The sequence below is a fragment of the Tachyglossus aculeatus genome (genome assembly GCF_015852505.1).
Source record: "Tachyglossus aculeatus isolate mTacAcu1 chromosome 12 unlocalized genomic scaffold, mTacAcu1.pri SUPER_6_unloc_1, whole genome shotgun sequence".
Lineage (NCBI taxonomy): Eukaryota > Metazoa > Chordata > Mammalia > Monotremata > Tachyglossidae > Tachyglossus > Tachyglossus aculeatus.
Window position 1 is genome coordinate 7,130,653 of NW_024044828.1, and position 26,249 is coordinate 7,156,901.

Consider the following 26,249-nt stretch of genomic DNA (forward strand, 5'->3'; position numbering starts at 1 on the left):
TCATAGCCCTTTAAGAAAAGATGTTTCTCTTAATGTCTAACATCCAGATACTCCTCTGAATAGCATCATCTTATCTGTCAAGAAGACGGAGGTATGTGAGTCACTGATCTAATGCCTCCAGAGGGAGAGGTAGGGATGAAACAAAATACGGAATTTAAGCATGCAATTAAAAATCTCTATTTCTATAAGCCCTGAGCTTCAGTGGGAACCAGTCTTATTTTATAAGGATCACTTCTCCCTAATAGAGAATCCTTGTCCATTTCATGAAGATTAAGCTTTCTGATAATTAATGCCAGTTCTGATCAGAGCCACCTAGTCAAGTAAAATTGGATGTGAATGTGAGGAGGAGGTTGAAGGACCGCTTCACTAACATAGCATAGAAGGCCTTGTTGCTATTAAATCCTCCTAATGATTCTCTTTCAGTTCCACTTAGGGTGCCTGGACTTTTGGATTTTCATCCAATGCATTAATTGAGATTTGTATTCTGATTAGAAATCCTGTGGCCTTTTCTAGAGGGTTCATTTGGGGCGCTAATATGTGTCCGGTAAAAATCCGTATCAGTGTGTTGGACTGCAACTCAGCTACAACTCAAAGTCCACTTTCTGGGGTCCACATTGCCTGCTTCTTGTCTGCCCTTCCTGATTATCCCTCTGCATAATCAGAGTGTGCCCTGATCCCGAAATACCAATGTGAGCCCTTAAGCACTCAATAAATATGATTGATTGTTTGACTCACAACTCAGCCATGAATGCAAATGTTGCTCACATTGGCAATAACTGGCCAATTCTTCTAGGTTGTGTGAAATCATACTTAATCGTGCTAAATACTAGAGAATGAAAACACAGTGAAAAAGATACTCTAATTTTGCCACCATGACTTACAGTTTTACCACAAAGTTCCAATTAGAAATCATTTTGGTTATTTGTTCATTGTACAAGTGACTCACAGATAACACCCATTTATCATTAAACATTCTTATCCTAGGTTTTCATTAGCACCACAAATGCAAACCTAAATCCTTTTTCATTTTAAAAAAATGACCAGGAATCCTTTGGCAATTCCCTCAACTTTCCACTGTGAAGTCTTTCCAGGCTAAGTACTCCACAATGATTTGCCTCCCACCGTACCTGCTCCTTGTTTTTGTATCTTGTCCTCAGCTCTTATTTTCTCCTACCCCTCAATTTAGACTCTCTGCTTCTGCCAAATGAGCCTGTTCATATAATCTGGGGTCCTATGCTTTAGCATACCTTATACCCTTTAACAGGGATCTCATCCCCACTTCCTCTTTTCCAAAATATGGCCAATCCCTTCTTCACTTCTCTTCCAAAACTTATCTCCTCCCCGGAGCCCTCAGGTTAATCCACAGGACTCTGATCACATCATTTCCAATAACCCTTTGTTCCTATATGTGTATTGGACCACAATGTTGCAGATTTTAATCTGTGTTGTGGGTCACATGTGGTTATGTATTTGTTATATGTCCTACAATCCACCACTCTCCCCACCTTCAAAGCCCTCCTAAAATCACACCTCCTCCAAGACTTCCCCGTCTAAGCCCTCATTTCCCCTAACTGCCCTCCCCTCTGCATCACCTATGTACTTAGATTTGTACCCCTTAAGCATCTGAAATGCACTCTACCCTCAGTCCCACAGCACCCATGTCCATATCCTTACACTCTGCCTTTCCCCATCTGTAATTTTTTTACTGTGTGCTTCCCCCTCTAGACTGTAAGCTCTTAGTGGTAAGGGAAGGTGTCTGCTAACTCTACTGTACTGTACTTTCCCAAGCACTCAGTACAGTACTCTATGCACCCAGTAAGTGCTCAACGAATACCACAGATTGTCTTGAATCAAGCTGATTTTGTACACTGTATCGATACTTGTGTATTTGGGTTTTTTTTATTTCCTCCTCCTTTATATTTCATGTTCTTTAGGGACAGGGATGGTCACTTTTTCCACTTCCTCCAAGGCACCCAATTCAATCCAGGAAACACAAGCCACAATCCTGTCAGCTCAAGGCCAATCCTTGCCACTACTGCCACCCAAACACTCCCTTCTTAAGCCACACCTATACTCCGATGAAAACATCAAGTCACTTCACTTCTCTGAGCCTCAGTTACCTCATCTGTAAAATGGGGATTAAGACCGAACCCCACATGGGACAACCTGATCACCTTGTATACCCCCCCACCACCACCACCACCAGCGCTTAGTGGGTGGCTCAGTGGAAAGAGCCCGGGCTTTGGAGTCAGAGGTCATGGGTTCAAATCCCGGCTCCGCCACTTGTCAGCTGTGCGACTTTGGGCGAGTTGCTTGGCTCCTCTGTGCCTCAGTTCCCTCACCTGTAAGATGGGGATGAAGACTGTGAGCCCCCCGTGGGACATCCTGATCACCTTGTAACCTCCCCAGCGCTTAGAACAGTGCTTTGCACATAGTAAGTGCTTAATAAATGCTATCATTATTATTATTATTATTTGTTTGCTAGGCACTTACCACATGCCAGGCACCATTCTAAGAGCTGGGGTGGAAACCAGCAAATTGGGTTGGACCCTCTCCCTATCCCACGTGGGGCTCACAGTCTCCATCCCCACTTTGCAGATGAGGGAACTGAGGCACAGAGGAGTTAAGTGACTCACCCTAGGTCATGCAGCAGACAAATGGCAGCAAAACTTGTGACTCCCAGGCCCGTGCCCCAACCCTATGCAGCAGACAAATGGCAGCAAACCTCGTGACTCCCAGGCCCGTGCCCTATTCCTATGCAGCAGACAAATGGCAGCAAACCTTGTGACTCCCAGGCCCGTGCTCTATCCCTATGCAGCAGACAAATGGCAGCAAACCTCCTGACTCCCAGGCCCGTGCCCTATCCCTATGCCATACTGCTTATCTATCGGTGGTTATCGATTGATCTCTGGTATGTACTGAGCGCTCGCTTGCTTTGTGGAAAGCCCCGTACAAAACGCTCGGGAGGGTACACTACAACAGAGTTGGTAGATGTGACCCCTGCCCACAAGGAGTTTAGAGGAGGAGTTGGGCGTTAAAAACAGATTATTGGATTGGTTTCATCACACCCCACAGACAAACGTTTTAAGTCAATGCCTGCCAATGACAAAGTAAGAAATAATCTTTAGGAGGCGTGAAGATGTAGCCATCTAGTCTTGGCTTGCTACCGCTTCAGCAGAACCCTTTCATTTTTGCCTCATGATGGCTTCTGCTTAGTTACTCGGTTTTATGAAGAAAAATTGGATCTCACACCTGTAGTATTGGGGAACATCCAGCTCCTCAATTTTACTCTCTTTTGGCCCGCTACACATCCACCACACAGCCCCTGGCCTGGAATGCCCCCTCCTGCCACATCCGCCAAGCTAGCTCTCTTCCTCCCTTCAAGGTCCTACTGAGAGCTCACCTCCTAAAGGAGGCTTTCCCAGACTGAGCCCCCTCCTTCCTCTCCCCCTCCTCCTGCTCTCCATCCCTCCCACTTTACCTCCTTCCCTTCCCCACAGCACCTGTATATATGTATATATGTTTGTATGTATTTATTATTCTATTTATTTATTTATTTTACTTCTACATATCTATTTTATTTTGTTAATATGTTTTGTTTTGTTCTCTGTCACCCCCTTCTAGACTGTGAGCCCACTGTTGGGTAGGGACCATCTTTATGTGTTGCCAACTTGTACTTCCCAAGCGCTTAGTACAGTGCTCTGCACACAGTAAGCGCTCAATAAATATGATTGATTGATTGATTAACACCTTTGCCATTTCAGTGGTGTTAAGCTTTGGCTTTGAAGATGGAAAATACAACTATGATTTTTTTTTCAATTTGGAATTATCAGTTGTAAAAATATTGATTGGGAGAAATTCCCATAATAGAAACCTAAAAATTGTAGGAGAAAAAGTCAAGATAAAAGGAAATGCAAAATAAACTACAGTAATATAGTACATTAACTTGGCAAAAATAAATAATACAGTTTCTTTTTTCTCCTTTCTACCAGTGATTTCAGTCAATCAGTCGATCAAACAGTGGTATTTGAGTGTCTCCGGAGTGAGATTTCCATATAAATCACTTGAAAGATCAAATGTCTTTCTTCTTCCAGTGGCCAATATCACAATCCCAAATTGGGATCTAATAGGCAGACTTTGTTCTGTCTTACAAGTTTGTGATAATAATGACGATGATATTTGTTAAGTGCTATGTGCAAAGCACTGTTCTAAGCGCTGGGGTAGATAGAAGGTTATCAGGTTGTCCCGCGTGGGGCTCACAGTCTTAGTCCCCATTTTACAAATGAGATAGAGCAAGGAGAATTTAAGTCAACACAGGCTTACCTACGAAGAACACAAGTAGTATCCATTACTCTCCCGTAGTTGCACTGGTTTTGTGCATACATTGAAAACATACAATGCTAACAACATGTTGTTTTGGTCAAAAATGTAACAAAATCCCTAATTATTCAAGGCACAGTATACTACTATAATTGCTGCCAGTACCTTGAGTTTTTATGGAGCTATCACCTTTCCTAAGCACATTTACATTAAGTGCCTCCCCTTGTCCTTTTCCCATCACTGCAAGATAGGAAATGGTAGGTAGATTTTTCTTATGATATTTGTTAAGCTTTTACTATGTGCCGGGCACTGTTCTAAGCACTGGGGTTAATACAAGCTAATCAGGTTGGACACAGTCCCTGACCCACTTAGGGCTCACAATCTTCATCCCAATTTTACAGATGAGGTAACTGAGGAACGGAGAAGTGAAGTGTCTTGCTCTAGGTCACGCAGCAGACAGTGGTGGAGCTGGGATTAGAACTCAAGTCCTTCTTCCTCTCAGGGCTATGCTCTAGCCACTAGGTCATACTGCTTCTCAACAGAATCTGTTTAAGAATAGGAAATTGAGGTACAGAATAGCATCATCCTCATTATTTATTGAGAAGCTACTCTGCAGTGCTAGATACCGGAAAGAATCAACACAAGTGAAAGACGCAAGGCCCTGCTCTTGAGGAGTTTTCATGCCTGTAAGGAAGGTTAACTGACTTTTCTGAAGTCCCACAGGAGTCCTGGAGTAGAGATGGAGCTAGAACCTGGGTTTTCTGACAGATGCATGCCAGTCTGGTGATATTCCATCAAAAATGAAAATAATAATTGTGGTATTTGTTAAGCACTTACTATGTGTTAGACACTGTACTAAGCACTGGGGAGGATATAAGCAGATTGGGATAGACACAGTCCCTCGCCTACATGGGGTTCACAGTTTTAATCCCCTTTTTACAGATGAGGGCACAGAGGAAGTGAAATGAGTTTCCCAAGATCACATAGCAGAAAAGAGGCAGAGCCAGGATTAGAACCCAGGCCCTTCTGACTCCCAGGCCCGTGCTCAATCTATTAGGCCATGCTGCTTCTTTGCCTCTTTCACCTCCCTTCTGTCCTTCTACATCCCAGCCAGCACACTCCACTCCCCTACTGTTAGCCTTCTCACTGTGCCTCGATCTTGCCTGTCCTGCCATCGACCCCTGGCCCACATCCTACCTCTGGCCTGGAATGCCCTCCCTCTTCGAATCTGCCAAACAATCACTCTTGCCCCCTTCAAAGCCCTACTAAAGGTGCATCTCCTCCAAGAGGCCTTCCCAGACTAAACCCCCCTTTTCTTCAGCTCCCCCTCCCCACACCACATCACTTATGTATGTTTGTATGTATCCATAATTCTATTAATTTGTATTGATGCCTGTTTACTTGTTTTGATGTTTGTCTTCCCGCTTCTAGACTGTAAGCCTGGTGTGGGTAGGGATTGTCGCTCTTTATTACTGAACTGTACTTTCCAATCACTCAGTACAGTGCTCTGCACACAGTAAGAACTCAATAAATACAATTGAATGAATGAATGACTGAATCAAACAATCAATCTGTTCTCAAATGGTGAGGTGGAATCAGTTCCCGTAGAACTACCGGTTCATGAACTCTTTCATTGTAATGCTCCTACCAGGTCAAAAACCGGATACGAGCAGAACCACTTATTTCTGCATTGAGTTGTGGCCAGAGGGTTGCACAGTGTTGGAAACCTCTCTAATTCAGTAATATTGTCCTATTAAAAACTTGAAATGAAAATGTGTGCTACAGCATATCTGTCTGTATAATATCCTAGCTGATTAGCTAATGCTACTAATGTACCTTAATATCATTTCAAGAAATGAATGACAGCAGTGAGATGTGATTGTGTTTGTGTCAGTCCTTTTTGGTGACTGTCATATCTACTTTAATCCTCTAAATTGGCTTAGAGGAGTATAAAAAACATGTGCAATGACTTCTGGTTAAATCAATGGCTTCTAAATAAATAAAGCTCCCAACTAACTTGAAACAAACACTACAGTTCCTACTGTGCACTATTTTTCAGAATCCAAATTATCTTGGTAGGAAAAGGTACTGTGAGAGAAATGTAGAAATAATAAAGAAAGGATTTACGGTTTTATAAGATGCAATGAAGCAACCATTTCTAAATATAAAAGAAGAGACCGCCAATCAATTTTCTCCTTTCCTTTCTTTTTTTCACTACTCAGCCAGTGTGTTCAAGTTCGAGCTAATGGGCTTTCCAGGACATATTTTCCTCAGATTTGTAAAATCTCAACTCGAAGAAACTTGGTCTCCAAATGACTTTCTCTCCATCAGTGACACAATTCAGCTACCATAGCCCAACTCCTATGAAAGGTAGTGTGGATTTTACAATTACCTATTGGAATCTTGTTTTGCTAAAGTAGGCAACCAAATATTCATCCTCCTGAGCTCTTTCTCCAGTTTCTCTGAGCAGGAAAATAAGCAGTTGACACAGTTACTGTGGCAAACACAGTCAGTTCAATTCACCCTAAATTGTGAATGGTAAATAGAGGTTCATGGTCTTCTATGGGTTAAAGCTTTAGAGCCCTAGCCTATGAGGCCCAAATGGGTAGGAGCTTGGATTCCATCCTGAACTTAAACAGGGAGACCCTTGTAACTGTCTATTGCCTAGAGACAAGGGAAGAGGAAAATTTCAGTGCTAATGATTCCATGTTATCCTTTATCAGTGAATGACTGTATCGGTGATATAGATTGAGCAAAGCACTGAACTATTTGGCAGAAGTACAGTACTTAAGTAGACCTCGAAATTTCTGCTTTCAAGGAGCTTTAAAATTTAGCAGAAGAGGCAGACATTACAGGTAGGGGAATCTTCTTGTTTGAAGATGGAACCACTGATGGCAAAATTCTCCCTAAGAATGTGGGTGTGACTGAAAAAGACCAGTGAATGGCTGAGGATCAACTCATGGGAAGCAGTGTGGTCTAGTAGATAGAGCCCAGAGTCAGAAGGACCTGGGTTCTAATTCTGGCTCCACCGCTTGTCTGCTATGTGACCGTGGGCAAGTCACTTTCCTTCTCTGTGCCTCAGTTACCTCATCCATAAAATGGGGGTTATGACTGTGAATCCCTTGTGGGATACATGGACTGTACAAGCTGATTAGCTTGTATCTACCCCAGCGCTTAGAAAGGTTCTTAACACATAGTAAGCACTAAATATCATTATTATTATTATTATTATTATTATTATTATTATTATTATTATTATTACTACTACTATAAAGAATGCTTTTTTGTTTAGAAAGTACATTAGTCAGCCACAGCCCAATCATTTTTTTCAGTTTGAATGCCTGGTATTCCAATAGCCTCCAAAAGCAGAGATCGATTTGATGGAAATGGCAAGAACTGACATAACTACTTGCAACCAGACTTGAAATGTCCTATCCATTCCCACAGCTCCTCATGATCATGACAAAATGATGGTCTACAGCAATATGTTATATAGCGCAAGATAATAACTTGGTGAATGTTAACATTTTTTTACCTTAAAAAAACACTGAATGAACAATTCCATCATCATGGTCAATATCTGACCTATGGACCCTAACCAGAAGACCCAGCCCACTGCACAGTCCTTTTTATTGTTCCTTCCTCCCACAAAAAAATGGATTTTGGAACATCCAACAAAGTATTCCTGAGAAAATTAGTGTCATATTTCAACCTATGAAGAAGGGTCAACATTGCAAAGTTTTCCTGTATTATGGATATCCATTTTTTCCCTCAGATTGTTATCTCTCTAGCGCCTTTTTAATTTGCTGAGAGCAGTTCTATCGGTCTGGCGTGGAAGCTATTCTAATTTAAGATTTCATTATCTCCATTCCTTCAGCCTTTGAATGGCCTGTCGCTTGTTATTCCTATCATGTTGGGCTAGCCAAGCATGTCTCAGATTTCAAACCGACAACTGAGTGAAACAAGAATTAGGTTTATATGCCTCTTGTTGAATGGGCTCAAATATCAGTATCTTTGCATTTGCAGGTCTCTTTAGTAAGAGAGAAAAAAACCTGAAATTTCACTAACCCTGCACTGCCCACTAAAAGCCTGGAACAGGAGGTATGACTGGTCCGTGAACATTTATTTCTGCTGGAACAGCATCTATTTGAGTGTCATTGTTACATCATAACTCCCTCTAGGGCTTAAAACCAGAACAGTTTCCACCAGGAAACTTTCCCCAATTATTTTTTTCTTCTCCTCATGATACATCCTCCTATTATCACCTCAGCGCTTTTGTCCTCACAACTCCATACGGCACTTTTATACATATCAGTTTATCTACATTTAAACACTTTTCTGTCATTAAATTATCAGGTGCCTGCCTCCCGCATTAGACTATAAGTCCCTTGTGGATGGGGACCAATCTCTGTTGTTTTCTCCCACATGCTGAGTCCAGTGCTCTGTACACTAGGCAATGTAATATCTATCCTGCATGAGTGATCTATATTACTGATTTGTGGATGAGAACTGGAAAAAATCTTGGTTTAAGAATTGGCATCAAAATTATTTCGGGAGAATGTTAAACGGAACTGGACACTTTCAGAAGAAAAGAAGCAAGGAAGTATAAAGGAACTGAATAGTCCAATCAGCTAATCTGGTGGTTTGCTATCTGCTTTAAGACACTCAACCGTCTCTCCCCCTTATACCTCACTTTGCTGATCTCCTAATATAACCCAACCCGCAAAAGTTCCTCCTCTAACACCAACCTACTCTGTAGCTCAATCTTGTCTATCCCACTTCTCACATCCTTGACCACATCCTCGCTCTGATCTGGAACTTCCTCTCTTTTCATATCAAACTACTCCCAGCCCCACCTTAAAAGCCCTCCTAAAAGCACATCTCTTCCAAGAGGTTTTCCTTTACAAAGTCCTCATTTCCTCTACCCTCCCAGTGTCATCTAAGCACTCAGATCTGCTCCTCTTAAGCACTTCATATTCACTCCACCCTCAGCCCCCAAGCCTTTACGTACATATCTTTAGAGTCTGCTGCCATTAGTGCGTCCATTTCCTTCATCTATACTTTAACGTCTGTCTTCCTTTCTAGACAGTCAGCTCTTTATCATGCCTTCAATTTCTACTATATTGTACCTTCTCAAGTGCTTGGTCCAGTGCTCGGCACATCGTGGGTGCTCAACAAATACAGATTCAATATTTATTGACTTGAGTAACAAACAATACTGCAGAATTATCATCAGTGTAGAATAACTATCTGGCCCATCCTCCCTTCAAAATGGAGGCAATTAGACAAGAGAGTACCTGCTCTTCATCCTGCTTCCAAGCTCACTAAAAGGCCCTGATTCAGCATGTCTGCCTTATTAACACTTAAAGTCCTCTGTTCAATGTAGGAGGAAGGACTCTGTTTCCCCTCTACTCACCTAAATCTATGAAGATCCCTCCATGAGATTAACTCACTCTCCTCTTACCCAAATACATGGTAGATTAGTACCATGGTTAACCTCATCCTAAATATTTATCCACCTATCTTTACCCAATATGGAAACCTGCTAGTGTACTTTGTGTTGGGAAAGAATGACTAAGGAATTACACAGAAATTTACTTGGACTGTTTTCATTTTATTTAGTGTCCCAAAAACTCTCATAGCCCCCATTTTACAAGATATCTGCTATGCTGTAATTAATTTGTGTAAAAAGCAATAGTATCATAATGTTTATGATACCTTGAAAACTGCTTATAGAAAAAGGACATTAGCTATTTTACTTACATTTTGTACATTCAAAACCACAAGAATGAGCACCTCCCACACCATCTGGAGCTTCTGTCCCACAGGGCTAAAACAGAGCAGGGAGAGAGTGAAGCGGCAACAGTGTTGCCTTCTCAAATTTTAGCAAGTTAGGAAGGCTGGGTTGTTGTGATTATTCAACTCTGACATCCCTGCCCAAGTGGGTAAAGAATCCTGAAAACAGCTCATTTAGCCGCAGTGCTCTATGGTTCTTTCTGTATTTATTGCAAAAAAGAAAACACCCACCACTGAAACTGGTTTGGAATTCAGGCTGGGCTACTGGCACAGAATGTATTTATTCCTATGAAATTGTGCATGACATCCATGGCTCTGAAAAGGTAGCAGTTATTTTAAATCCCAATACACACAGGATTATTTTGGTTTTCCATGGTGGTTCACCCCAGAATTAACCCGACTCTCATATGAAGGGATTAGAGGAGGGGAAAAGAAACCAGTAGAACTGCTACATCTCTCTATTCAAATGTAGAATGGAAATCCCTCCTTTTCCTATATAAATCTTTATCATCAATATCAACTGTGTTTAGTAGCTATGGATGCCTAGCCAGTGGAAAGAGCCTGGGCTTTGGAGTCAGAGGTCATGGGTTCAAATCCCGGCTCCGCCAATTGTCAGCTGTGTGACTTTGGACAAGTCACTTAACTTCTCTGGGCCTCAGTTACCTCATCTGTAAAATGGGCATTAAGACTGTGAGCCCCCAGTGGGGCAACCTGATCACCTTGTTACCTCCCCAGTGCTTAGAACAGTGCTTTGCACATAGTAAGCACTTAAGAAATGTTATTATTATTATTATTACTAGCCCTCATTTGTACAGCAACTAAGCTTACTTAAACCTGAAAATTAGTAGTCATGTTCTGTTTTTCATTTACAAAACTTTCTGGAAAAATTTCAGGCTTTACACCATCTCTGGCTTTGTTCCCTCTCTCCCTCTACCAAACCCTCAGGAGAGATAATGGGAGCAGGACACATGAACATGAGCCCCTTCGGCAGAAGCTCATCAGCTAATGAGAGGGCAGCATACCCTTACACAGGCTTGCAAGGAGCAGCATGAGCCAGAAGTCAGAAGGACCTGGGTTCTAATCCCGGCTCCACCACTCTTCTGATGTGTGACCTTGGGCAAAGTCACTTAAACTTCTCTGTTCCTCAGTGACCTCATCTGCAACATAGGGATTTAGACTCTGAGCCCCATGTGGGACAGTGACTGTGTCAACCTGATTAGTTTGTATCTACCCCAGTGTTTAGTATAGTAAAATCATGGACTCATGACTGTATTAAACCTCATTATTATAGATCTGACAGTGCAACAGTAACTTCCTTTTCCTCTGGCAACATTAAGCATTCTCTTATGGGGATTTTAGGAGTGAGATTTAATTGTCAATTTTTTTCCCTCAAATTCAATTTCTATAATTTTCTTTGAACTGTGCATGTCCATGTTAGTTTTTTTAGAGTAAGTCTATTAATGCAGAATTATTTTGCCAGTTGCTTAGGAATCACTTCTGAATTCTTTCTTTTCCATCCATGCAAAATAAAGCAAATCTCGTTAAGGTACACTAATATGAACCATTTTCCTGAACCCTTGTGGCTTTGGGAAATACTCAGATTATTTAATGTTCTGGAATATGATGAACATGTGGATGGTCCTATTTTTATTAATGTTTTAATCTTATTCAGCAAGATATTTAATGTAATTAATTAAAAATGAGCAGATTGGGAGAAAATATGTCCTAAACTGATGTATGCAAATTAATTCCCAATTTAAAATGAAAATATATCAAGCAACAGAGAAACTAAACAGCTGAAAGTCCACCACAAGGCTTGATACTAGAATTTTCTAGCAGCCACTATGGGGAAATTAGGGATAATTACATACGGTGATAGGCATGCTACTGTATTGGAAGAGTAGACTGTAACCCTTTCGATCTACATTCTCCATATCAATTAAAAAAAGGATCCGGCACACTCCAATATAAATTAATGGAATTAAACCGTATCACAATCAGTCTATGTAAACTTCACAATACAAAGTGGTAGGAATTTGAATAAAATTGTTTAATACACTTCTCACTTTAGATGCCAAAAAATCCCTTCAGGGTCAAAGTGAAGTGAGGTTTAGCAGAATATAATTCCATCATTTATTGGTTAGACGCTTCCAAGACAAGAATGCAATATGAAAAGTATAGAGCATATGCAATGACCAATTAACTAAGGATAAATTATCTTCCCACACAACACTCAAAGCTGAATATTAATTTGAAAAACTCACTTAATATTCCAATTTGACATGAAAATACTAAATTATCAAGCTCAAAACAGCTTTGAGGTAAAAAAAAGTGGCTTGTATATTAAACGCATGGTGATTAATGCTTATAATTAAACATTTCAAAAATCAAAGACAGTGAAACTCAAAGCAAATGTTTTAGCAAAATGTAAAGGCTCCAACACACTGTAGAGTTTTAACATGTTAGGTGTCTGTATGGGGTAACTTGTAAAACCTTGAAATCAGAGTTTCTAATTCGGGTCTATACTTTCCCCATTTTCAATAAACAAAGAGAGAAGGTGAGGTTCACACTACCTACATCTTGCTACAGTGCTTTCATTATACTTTATAGTTCAGGAATCTTTTTCTTAATTGAAAATAAAATCCAACGTCCAATTTTCCCCCGTCTTACGAACACAATCACACGCTTAGTCTTTTTCCATTTAGGAGAAGAGTTGGGAGGGGTTTGCCAGTCAAATGAATGCTAGGAGAACAGTCTGTGTTAATGGGGTTTCAAAGCACAGTAAGAACACAATCAGAATACAGCAAATGGGAGGAAACATTTTGAGACTGAGGTGGCATGTGTTCTAGCATGAGTGGCTAAATATTTTTCCTCTTCCAAAGCTAAAAAGCATTTAGTACTGTGCTCTGTACATAGTAAGCATTCAGTAAATAGGATTGATTCATATTCAATTCTCATCTTGGCACAAAACAGAGAGAGTCACAGATCCCTTTTCCTTTCCTTTAAAGCATCCCCTGTATCTATTCCTTTTCAATTTCATTTGGGCTAGTGGGAAACTGTCATTTGGGCTAGTGGGAAACTGAGCTGTTTTGCTCAGTTGGGATCTGGTTTGGATTAGCATGTTCAACAAGTCACTAGAGTTCAAGCAGATCCTTAATTTATCACCTCACTCATATTTCTTCCTAATGCTGTACTTCTTCCTTGTCTCAGGTTCAAGTAAACTCAGATACCTCAGTAAGTGGTAGATCTTGGTGGTCGGGGAAAGGCTGAGTGCTGAGAATAATCAAACTGGATCTAAAAGCAATCGGTTCCATGAAAGTACAGGGCAGTGAACAGGCCAACAGGCTGAAAATTGTCTAGTGTAAAACCTGACCGGCTTTGATCCCTAAGGTCCATATCACTGAGGATGACTTCCTGCACCTACAGCACTGACAACAACTGAACAAAGTTTCATTCTTGGTGAACTTCGACCCAATGCTGCCTAAGGGAGATTGGCTGCAATTATTAAATAATAATAATAACAACAATGGTATTTGCTAAGCTCTTACTAGATATCAGGCAATGCTCTAAGCGCCAAGGTAGATACACACTAATCAGGTTAGACATAGTCCCTGTCCCACGTGGGGCTCACAGTCCATTTTACAGATGGGGTCACTGAGGCACAGAGAAGTTAAGTGACTTGCTCAAGATCACACAGCATACAAATGGCAGAGCTGGAATTAGAAACCAGGCCCTTCTGACTCCCAGGCCCCTGGTCTATTGGCCCTGATTCCAGAACAGAGGCATAATAGGTAACTGGGATTCCACGGTCTTTACTGGGAGAGGTGTTGCCTAAGAAATTAGGGTGGTACCTAAGCAGTCTTCCTAAGATTCAGTAAAACTATCCTTAGCCCATAAATATGGCAAGAGTCCATTATCTGTGGAGGACTCCCAGCATCCACCCGTGTTTCAGCTTTTTGGTAGGGTGTAGGGAGGTCCCAGGTAAACATTTAGAGGACCTTATTTAACCCTCCAAAGAAAACAAAGATGCAAGGGTGATTTGGAAATCTCATTAACCTAGTCAATGTTTCAGGAATCACTTAAGGTTCTTAGAGTTTCTTCATACAGGGACCCACAAAGGGAAGAAATCCAAAAATTCCTTTCTTGCTCAGACTTTTAAAAATTTCACTTTAGCTCTACATTAATAAAGGGACTGCAAGATGAGGCATGTACACCTTTACGTAACTGCTGGGTTAGTATAAAAACTCAATCTTTCATGAGCGTAATTGAATCATTTTGAAACTGATAACTCCATCTAAGACATTAATAAATACTCCAGAGAAAATTCTTCACCAAATATTGACTGCTGTCTAGGGATATTTTAAAAAGATGACAATGTTCCAAACACATGCATCGCCCTTGACAATTTCATAATATGTAATGTGTATATTTGTCACATTCATCAACATTTTAAAGTGAATGAGATTCTAGCTAGAAGGAAACCTTGATATTTAATGCATTGAGCTTTGAAGAAAGGAGCATTAATGATGTTAACTGGAGCCAGAACAGACATCCTCTCCATAGAGATACCATTACAATATTTATGTTGTAAGAATTGTTTCCATTCTAATGAATATATTAATTTGTTAATGCTGAAACATTGATATTCAGTGATGAAAGTATTTCAAACATGAAAAAAGGCATTGTGTGCAAATACTGGAGAAATCAATGCTGTGGCATATAGATTATTAACTTCTAACTTTGCACATTTTTACCTTACAAAGTCTTTCTTGGTTAGTTCTAAATCAGAAAAGTCATGGCTTTAAGTTACATCTCTGGCATTAAATGTGACAGGCTACCCCAGTGAATCATAAATTTCCAATAACCTAAATGTCCTGCAAATCAAATGCATCCAAATGATTTTGAATGCTTCAGATCTCAGGTCTTTTCTTTTACACTTCAAAATCAATTTACATTTAATGAGATAGCTATTCATTTGTCAAAAATATTACTATTAATATCAAATTAATTATTTTTCTCACTTTCCAAAAACATGGATCATGAAACAAATAAAAACAATGCTTAACAACTCTTTTTTTGGAGATGTAGTTTGAAAACAAGGGCATTTGCTTTTAAGACTAGATAAGGAACAATGGGTCTACTCATGTTTCTGTGTCTCTACTCCAATCTTACTGTTTTGTAGCAGTATTCTAGATCCACTTTACAAAATCCTCCCTAAAGCTCCTGTCACCCCAAACCAGGACGGCAAAGCATTTCAAACTCCAATGGTATCACTCTAATACTTTTATTTTTTAAAATAAAACTTTTTTGACCAAAACCACAAACTAACATTATTGGATTCCTAATAAATCCTAATTTGGCACACTAAAGAATACGAGTAACATGGAAAGAGAATGCGTTTGGTAATCAGAGGACCTGGGTTCTAAGCCCACACTGCCAAATGGTAGTGTAAATGGCTGCCGTATTACCTTGAGCAAGTCACTTTAATTCTTTATAGCCTATGTTTCCTTATCTGTAAAATGGGAATTGAGTGTCTGTTCTCCCTCCTACCTAAACTATAAATCCTCTGTGGGACAGGTGCTGTGTCTGAACTAATTAATTATGTTTTATCTACCCCAGCACTTAGAATAGCATTTGATACATAGCACTTAAATGTAATGATGATAATAATAATAATAAAAAATGTCTTCTCACACATTTACATCTGATAACAAATTAAATGTCTGGTACTTTCCCTATCTAATGCAAACGCTCACCAGTTGTTTATAAATAAGAAGTTTACACCAAAGAATAATTCTAATTGTCTTTCCTGAGTTGCAACCCAAAAGTGCATTCGTGACATCTACAAAATGCAGATATTCTCACACATATGCGCACCTAAACACAGAATCCTTAGTTTAATTTTTCTAAACTTCTTTGGGAAATTTAATTGCTGGATTTGCAATGAACTTTAGGATGTACTCTTTAGCCCTTAAAGATATTATTATGCCATTTACACATATTTCACAAGGCTGCAGAAGGCAAGACTGTCTGGAGAACTAGTTCTGAATCCCAGACTACTTTGTTCACTGACACATGCTGGATTTTTGAGGGTGAAATAGGTGAATGAACTCATAGTTCAGAAAACTTACATTGATTCAAGATCTATTCTTCAAAGAATAAAAATAGTCTTTATGTTTACCCCTTAAATCAGGAAAGTTTTTCTTTTCTCAAATTCATTGTTCTGAAACATTCAAACAGAAAACCTGTATCCAGGTAACATGAGATACAGATTTCTTTTACAAGTATTATATGGTATTGATTTGTTAATGAAATAACTTCAAAAATACATCTAGGGAATTGACACATGAGGCTTCTCAAAAAGTCCCTTAGTTTTCAATTTAATATTTGATTCAAATTCTATAAATTTAACTGTGACCAAAAATTAATTACATTTTATTTTAGAAGATATTAAAATATTATCTACCAGAGGCTAGAAAATGAGAATATCAGTAAGAGCTTAGTGACTCAACTGCAGGAGCTCTTAAATTAAGCAAAAGAGGTGGTTGTTTTCTTCACTTAAATCCTTCAATTTATGTGCACTCTCACATTTATTAAAGTCAGAATCCCAGAATAATCCTCCGTGTCTGTTGTTAAAAGCACCCCATGAAGAATATCAGTAATTATGAATTTCTCCTGATCCTGTTGACATTTCAGATTTCACTCCTGTGTCATTTACAGATGCAGGCACACATATGTGGTTGTGAATTTTGAAGGATTGCAGGTCAAGTCAGGTCATTTTCGTGTTGATGAGATTTCAGCAGGACAGAAGAATACAGAATGAAGATAAATAGGACTAAATAGAGGGTTCCAGAGACATTGCCTCCTTCTCCTCTTCAATTATGTAGGTGAAGAAGTGTGAGTGTCACATGCCTTGAATAACATCTTGAAATCTGCAATCTTCTTATTGTGTTTCACTCTGAATTTTTATTCAGAGGGAGAATTTCACATCACACTGCTAAATTAAAATTACTCTTTTCCAAATTAGGGAATTCTTGTTTCTTTTTCTGACTCGGTTTGAAAAGAGCTCTCAACAAATACTGAGGGATATGCTACCAAAAATGTTTCTCTTCTGCTCCGAGATAAGACCTAGATTTACCCCAACATGTTTTTCCCTTCAAGAGTATATGCTTAAGGAGTACTTCAGAGGCTTTTGGTTCTGATCTTTGTCTCAGGCTGAAACTATCTAAAAAAGAACTGTCAAGAGCAGTTTGGATTAAATTAGGTTTGGCACTAGAATAGGCTACCTTCTACTTCCTGTGGGCAGATGTGAGTGTCAAATCAAATCACACCTTCTAATCCATTTATCCTGCTTATTTTGGACTCTTCCCGCATCTAATTCCCATTAATGACTTTGTAATCCTATTTGTTTTTTCATACTGGGTTGAAACAATCAACTGCTGATGAGTAATCCTTTCACTCTTTCCTCTCTCTCTGTCCTTGTAAGAATTATATTTATGACTGGGAGAAAAAAGAAGCACTTCATAATATGTTAACCTCTGAAGCCTGAAGATATTGGTATGTACATTCTTGGTTGAATGATCTCTTCCTTCCCCAATTTACATTGCAAAATAGTTTTGGTTCCCTTATCAACAGCTTAGACAAACCCAGGCTTATGAAGAAATGTACTATTTGGGGGGCAATCTTAAAAAAAAAATAAAAAAATAAAGCCACTTATACATAAAGTTCTGTCTCAGCATCTCAATTTTCAAGGAGATCTATATTTCCCATATGTTTCTCTGTATTGTTATATTTTACCTTGCAATCTTATAAAGCAAAGTAGATTTTACTTTGTGTATATATGTATATATGTATACATATATACAAAAGCACTTAGTACAGTGCTGCTCTGCACACAGTAAGTACCAATAAATATGATTGAATGAATGATATATATGTATGTATATATGTGTATAGAGTGTATATGATCCTTTAATTACCATTTCAGCCTATCTTTAAAGTTTTGCACTATTAGTGGTGTTCTTGGCTCCAGAGACAGAATAGGGGAGCACTTTGATTAATTTGTGCATTAAATGAACATCTCTTGAGTGCAGATGCAACCCTGTTATCCTTCTCTCAATACCTAGCCACCAAAAGCCACCCTATTTCTCACAGAAATCAAATCATCTCTGTAATGGGTGTAAAACAAAACAAAACAAAAACCTTGTTTATGAGAATAAATTTAAAGAGATTTTCCCAGTGCATATAACTGACATCATGCCAACATTATAGCTCCATGTTAGGAAGGGGATGTATAGTAACATCACTATTATTATAAACCAATGTAGGTTCACATCTTTCTACTTACAGCCCTCATATATGTCAGTGGGGATATGGACTGCAGCATGTTGATATGATGTTTGTCTTCGGAAGACAGCATCCTCAACGAACACGGGCTTGATCCTCTGGCTGCCTGGCTCACTCTCATTCTTTTCAGGCTTTATGGGGAGAGATGACGGAGAAAAACAGTGTAATTCATGGCAATAGCAATTTCATTACATCTACATGTTGTAGTGCATAGATACTCTTGTATATTTGAGAAAGTTGGCAAAGAGTATTGTGTTATATGAAGTTTACAGATTCATGATTAAAAATGAGATGAATTTGAAAAATGAAGAAGGATTAAGAATTTTAATTTTTACCTACAGAGTCTTTTTGTATTGTAAACCGTAAGTGTGGATCCAATTTTATCTGTTTGTAAAAACTTTTAACAAAAGATTTTCTGTGTATTACATCATAGATAAAGGTAGGGAATTTATCAAATAGAGAATTTATCACACAAAACACACACGCAAACACACAAACACACACACATTTATGATACAGAAATTAACCAAAAGGGAAGATTAAAGACTCTTGTTTTAGTTTTTATTCTCCAATTCAGACTTTGTGAAGGAAACATGCCCCATGTTAAATTATTTAATAATTTATTTTCTATAGACTTTCAGTGCATTTCTAAGTTCATTGCGGTTTCTACCACATTATATTCATTTACAATATTTCCCTTCACTATTTGCAAGATCTCACTGTCCCCTGAAATGCTGCTATTTGGCCTAGCCCAGCTCTCTGTGATCCAGAACTTATGAATTTTTCTGTGCTTAAATGTTATTTAAAGGTTACTACACATATAATAAGCCATTTTCTAACATAATTCTGCTCAAAATAATGTCCAGTAATTCTAAATGAATGAAGACTTACCAGAAGCCATTATTAAAAATAGCTAATAATAAAATTGTCATTACTTCAAGACAATATCTTCAAAATTCTCATAAAACTGAAAAGACACAACAAAACCCCCTGCTATTCAGCCATTCACATAGCTTTTGCTGACAACTCCATATAACCTGAATTTATATTTTTATTTGTTTAACTTCAGACTCACCACTAGGGAAAGGTGATCTTTTTTCTCCCTAATTTAAAGTTTCTGTCTTTCCATATTAGATTTTTCTGAAGCTTCAAATATATAAAGCTTCAGAAAATATATATTTTATATACATATGTGTATGTATATAATTTTAATCCATATAGTCAATTAAGGAAACATGCTCATTTCCATCTGATTTTCCAAATTACATTCAATTTAATCTTTTCATTTTGAACCTGAAAACATGGTACATAGTGAAGGATTAGCCCCAGCATTTTTTGGAAGGATTTCTTTTTTTCACGAGACAATTTTCATTTGCTTCAAACCTTCGAAGGTCTGAAGGGAAGGTTAAATTAAAACATCAACCTAGTGATAATCTGGCATAATGAAAGAACAATATTTTTAAAGTCACCTTTAAACGCCCCCTGCCAAGAGACCTCAAGCACAACTGGCTAGCCTCACAGTTTCAAATGCAGACTTTTATTCCTGAGCCTCTCTCATCCGTCCCTCACCCAGCCTAGCTCTGATCTCAACTCACGGTTACTTATGAGTTCTCAGGGATGTTCCCAGTTTCCAGGCGGGAGTAGAAGAGTAAGTCAGGGGAAGACCACTGAAAGTAGTGGGAACACTAATGCTACATTTGATATTTTTCTCTGTACATGCAACAGCTCTGGAAGCTTACAGCATTAGAAATAGCCATTTGGGCACAGTGATATAAAGGAAACGTCTCCCAATGATGGTCATTTTCACAATGGAGAGGAGAAATAAAGAGGGTTTTTTTTTTTCTGTTTCAGCGTGTGGGTGTGTGTATGTTGGGGGGGGGGGGGGGGGGAATCAATTGCATTCCTAGCATTCCCAAACTCTATTATGGCTAGCTGTGTAGCTAATCAGAGCTTTAAAAGGATCGGGGAGGTAGTGGGAGTCAGACTGGTGAAGGTCAAGGCAGAGCTCTGCTGATGTTCTGGATGTGAAATAGTAGTAGGCTGGTGAAATGATCCTGAGCAGATGGGAAAAGTGTGAAAGGACACTAGGATAGGCAGGATGGCTGGTGGGCATGAGGAACTTAATTTCAGCCTTCACCAACCATGGGGGCTGGGCTATAAATGACTGGGAAGGAATCTGGTATTTTTGTTAAAGATAAGGTAAAAACAAGGATTTTTTTGCAAGCCTAACTGAAGGACAAACAGTAGGAAGGACTGCTTTATTCAACTAATGAGAAAATGGGGTGTGTTACTACAGAAGGTGATGAGATTACTTTCTCTAGAGACTTGTTTTTTTAATCCAAGGCAAATAGAACACTTTCTGGGAATGCTTAAATGCAGTTTGAAACTGAAAGTGAGGAAACAGTTGACTCCCATATATCTCCAGCTTTCAGATTTTATAGGAACTATAACCCCCTCTGAAGATACTCTTTCACTGAAGAAACACACTCCATAGGTATCGCCTATCTCCGCTGCCAGCCAGTATTTTGCCTTCCAACAATTCCAATCCGTGGCCACCACCTTAGTATCTTCTAAAGGTGCAAAGACAATAGAGGTCATACCCAATCAAACTGCACAAAGGTACACCTACTAAGGGAGAGTTAAAATCATCCTATTGTCCAATATCTCAATCAATAAACATTCTTCTAAAATAGAATTTCATTGAAAAATGCAAAATATATCTGAGGGCCACATTTGATTCAGTAACACTGATGGGTAGTTGTGATACAAATAATGAAGCTTACTAAACTATAAGGTAATGAACACTTATCATTACATGCATTAAGAATCTTTGATTGCTACATGTCTCCTAAGCAGACCGGTTCTGCTTTAAAATAAACCAAGAAGTTAACATTCAGTGAAAGAACTCAATTGGAACTGTGAAAATAATTAAAATCTGATTTTTCCCAATTTGTCTCTGGAGACAAAAGCGTCAGTGTGATCAATAATGGCACAGTAAAACCCCATAGGAGAGTGAGGTCGAAGATTAATTTTCCATCTATTCAAACTCTGCTTTCATTATTGAATTCCATTGTTAGCCAGTCCTCACAGGCAGCAAAATAGCTCACTCATTTCTCCAAAATGAATCACCAGAGTGGTACTGCCTTGTCTGCTGGTACCTTTTATTTCTCCTTTCAAAACAGTGCCACCTTAAAACATAACCTTTGGGTAAAATAATTTTCATTTCTCTACTGTAATACCATCTTGGCTACAAAAAATGGATGCTAATAAAAGTTGATATGAATCAAATGCAGATAGATAAGCGAAACATAAAAGTCTGAAGCCAACTAAAATTTAGATACAAAAAACTTAACTATGGATACATTTGTATTATGTCATTCCAGCCAAGAGCAGGTGAGAAACAATTGTGCTTTGTTTTTTCAGTTTTGTTTTGTTTTTACACCAAAAGAGGCATCTGTTTGTAGCATGAAGATAGTGATTGGCCAAAAAAAAAAAAAAAAAAAAAAAACGACAAAACAAACAAAACAAAAATAAAACACAAAACCTGCTTATTCAATTGACGACTTTTCAGGTGCACCTCAAAAAGAATGAACAAACAGCATCTGTAGGATCTTCACAGGTGTACAGTATTACACCATTATCTTAGAAATTCCAAATGGTCATCATCTGTGATTCAACTGGACAAAGCCATACCCACAAAATGAAGAGAAGGGGTAAAACAGCTGTCCCCCTCTTTCCATCTAGCTATAAAAAGGAAGTTTGCTTCTCTGATTTAGAACATGTTTGCTTGCCCCAGATAGTAAACAGAAAGGGCAGGGAGGTGCATTAGAGAGAACAACAGGATAGGGATAGGAAGGACACATTCCACACATTTACATTTTAATATAGTGCTTCAGACAGGAGGAATATACCTGGCTGTGCCATGTGGCTGGTTAAAGAGGTTGATATGTGATTGACTAACCCTTCTGTATTGACTGTAAATAAGATGGCACCTTGTTGCCCTATAGCAGGTGCTATACTCACAATTTCTGGTGTTTTCTAATTTTTTTAATGGCATTTTTGAAATCCCTACTGTACAGATGAGGAAACTGAGGCACAATTTACTTGCTCAAAGTTACACAGTAAGCAATTAACAACAATAATAATAATAATAATGTTATTTGTTAAATGCTTACTATGTGCCAGTCACTGTAATAAGTGCTGGGGTGGATACAAGCAAATCCAGTTGGACACAGTCCATGTCCCACACAGGGCTCATATTGTTCATTCCCATTTTACAGATGAAGTAACTGAGGCACAGAGAAGTGAAGTGGCTTGCCCAAGGCCACACAATAAACAAGTGGTGAATCCGGTATTAGAACCCATGACCTTCTGACTCCTGGGCCCGTGCTCTATCAATTAAGCCATACTACTTCCATTCCCTGTATCATAATCCTTTCCATGTTTCCATTCTAAGAGGGAAAACTTAATGTAAGTGGAACTTAAATGGAAACGTAGACATATAATTGTTAACCTTTGCCTGTGCCTATTCCCTAGTATGATCATTTCCCATTTTTTACACCTGTTTGTCCCAGACTTCCCAGCTTCCTTTTCATAAATACATGGATATACACATATAGTTGTCATTTGTGTTCAAAAATGGGACACCACTGAGATGAAAATTCTGCTGTGAGTTCATGCGTGGCTTAAAAAGATGAGGCAAAACACAGAAACCTGGCCATGCTGCTCACAGAAAAAAAACTATACAAGGGGGAAGAAAGTTTGGACCAGATATTGCTTTGCCAGGTTCATCCCATGAATCATTCTATCACTGAGGCTAAAGACAACAATTCCTAGAGAATTTGTGAGCTGGTTGGGTGAACCTCTCCATCTACACATCTCTTATCTTCTGACCCCCACCCCTGCAGAATCCATTCTTCAGAATTAATTTAGAAGACTGAAATTCTGGGCCTGATGGACATGCAAAATGAAACTGAATTCATGGTTACAAAATTCCAAATGAACATGCCATCTCATTAAGACTGTGAGCCCCATGCAGGACAGGGACTGTGTTCAGCCCGATTAGCTTGAATCTACCCCAGAGGATAGTGCAATGACTGGCACATAGTAAGTGCTTAACAAATACCGTAATTATTATTATCTCATTTGAACCACTGGCATTAGATAGCATTAAGCATTTAAAAACTTGCCCTTCTCCACAATTCCTATCAGAAATACAGCAAACCACTACCAAAGAGGTATCAATTCTGTTTTTAAAGATTTCCAAAATAGACGTCATCTATTTCTGAGCCCATTCCAGTGCCTTGGTAACAATTAGAAATAAAAAGCATATCCCATTTCCATATCTCAGTGTCTGGCAGCTTCATTTTAGAATGTTTTTTCAAGATATGAAATATTGATTCAATAAGTACAAATGATACTATTCCTTGCTGCATTACATTTTATCACTGTTCTACTATAGCTTTAAAAAATCAAGTGTGCAGAGGAAAGATTAATGTTATTTTACTCTTGTTGCAATATTCCTGTTGCTGAGAAGCACGGGCAGCCTCCAATGACACGTATAAACCCCACAAATGGAAATTAATATAATCATTCAAAAGTTTACATTTCACAAGTTCTATGATGTGTTCATAGATGCCACATAGAGGCTGTTTCCAGTTGCTAGGGAAATTGGAAAGTACAAAATGAAAATAAAGAATTGACAATCTGGGGATATATTTTGAAAATCCAGTGGAAGTACCTCCTGCCATTGGAAAAAAAAAACCCACAGTTTTAATGGCCAGTGGAAACTATACTGGTGTAGAAGCAAATTCTAGATTTGGACACTTATGTCTAAATCTTAAGAGAATCAATCCCCTGCTTCACAAATGGATATATTTTGTACTTGCTTTCCCCACAGTTTCTCGATTCCCCATAAGCTCAGTGGATAGCTTTTCCCTGAAAGAGTGTCACCACTGACATCTGTGTGTTTTTCTAAGCATAGTCCACCCTCAGTGGAAGAAGGCTTGGACCCCAGTGCAGAGCAGGAGGAGATGACTTTTGCAAAATGAGGAGACCCAAGGTTACAGGAACCTGGGAAGCAGAGTAGCTTAGTGGATAGAGCATGGGCCTGGGAGTGAGAGTGACCTGGGTTCTAATCTCAGCCCTGCCACATGTCTACTGTGTGACTTTGGGCAAGATGCTTAACTTATCTGGGCTTCCATTATGTCATCTGTAAAATGGGCATTGAGTGTGAGCCCCATGTGGACAGGGACTGTGTCAATCTAACCTGAATCTACCCCAGAGTTTAGAACAGTGCTTGGCACATGATAAGCACTTAACAAGTTCTATAATTATTATTATTAAGTACCATAAAAGCCCCTTTGTGATGTTTCAGGCTGAGAAAAGGGAAGAGGAAGGTACTCCCTCAGATAATAGAAGTTCAACTGAAATAACCAAGGATTGAGAGTTGACTGTGAAAGGGACTACTTATGTCATGTTTTGGTTCAGTTAAAAATTGAATGATTTCCAACAAGGCAATTGCTTAACTACTTGTTTTGCTTTAGTAAATAATATAAGGCAAAACATTTTGAATTAAAAATGGGAAGTGATCATTTACAAAGTAATTTAATTTTAGCATTGAATTACATGTTAAGTATAATCAGGTAATTATTAATGAAGTTAAGCCTATTTATTTGAACATTAAGCACTTAGTAAGGTGCCTTGCAAATGTAGTAAGCACTCAATAAATACCACTGATTAACTGAACATTAACAAAATAACTATAATGCTTGCTAAATGCTCCATGATGAAAATGATGTGTATATTTTAGATGACTAAACAAAGCTGTTTCATATCATTTTTAATACAATGTAGTTGATGAAGTACCATCAGAAAAAATGAAGAAGCAGCATGGCTCAGTGGAAAGAGCATGGGCCTGGGAGTCAGAACTTATGGGTTCAAATCCCTGCTCGGCCACCTGTCAGCTGTGTGACTTTGGGTAAGTGACTTCACTTGTCTGAGCCTCAGTTACCTCATCTGTAAAATGGGGATGAAGACTGTGAGCCCCACGTGGGACAACCTGATCCCCTTGAATCCTCCCCAGCACATAGAACAGTGCTTTGCACATAGTAAGTGCTTAATAAATGCCATTATTATTATTAATAAACATAATGATAATAATAATAATCACTGGCATTTCTTAAGATTTTACTCTGTGCCGAGGGCTGTGCTAAGCACTGAGGGAGATAGAGATCCCTTTTCTACTTCAATCCTTACTCATACATATATAAACACGTCATCCGATTACTGAGATCTAATTTAATTTTCCATATTTTGACTACCATAGGCAACAGTGGTTTATATTAAGATTTTTAACTTAGAAATATTTTGCCACCATGAATCTGAATTATTCTGAAAAAGAAAAAGAAAGAAAGAACATGTTCAGTATTTTTGCTTGTAGTTTCATGAAACTTAACCAGATTAATCTAATCTAACATTAATCTAACACTCAGGGTTGTGTGATTTTCCACATTAAGCATTGGTCAAAGCATTGTGAATATCTTAGGTAATTATCAGAATAACTGAACCAATACCTATGTGCTCATCTTAAAAAGCAGAAAATATTTATATCAGAAACTTAGATAATGGAAGTTTTTAAAAGTCTGTTTTATTTTCTTGTTATTATCCAGCCGATCTCAGTTTCCCACCTTACTTTGTTAGTATGGGATGGCTTAATCAGTGCTCCTTTAATTTCCATAGCAGAAGGACAGGTGAGCCTTTATTTGCAATAATGGATCAAGAGCCTC

The 26,249-nt window shown here is 38.7% G+C and overlaps 1 protein-coding gene across 4 annotated transcripts in view; it reads right to left on the bottom strand.

Moving 5' to 3' along the window:
• The window catches only part of CACNA2D1 (calcium voltage-gated channel auxiliary subunit alpha2delta 1), a 441,193-nt gene that overhangs the window by 166,813 nt on the left and 248,131 nt on the right, over positions 1-26,249 (bottom strand). For all 4 annotated transcript variants that reach the window (XM_038740942.1, XM_038740940.1, XM_038740941.1 and 1 more), the window contains exon 6: positions 18,464-18,593. In XM_038740942.1, the coding sequence (XP_038596870.1) occupies positions 18,464-18,593 (130 nt within the window). The remainder of the gene's footprint in view (positions 1-18,463; positions 18,594-26,249) is intronic.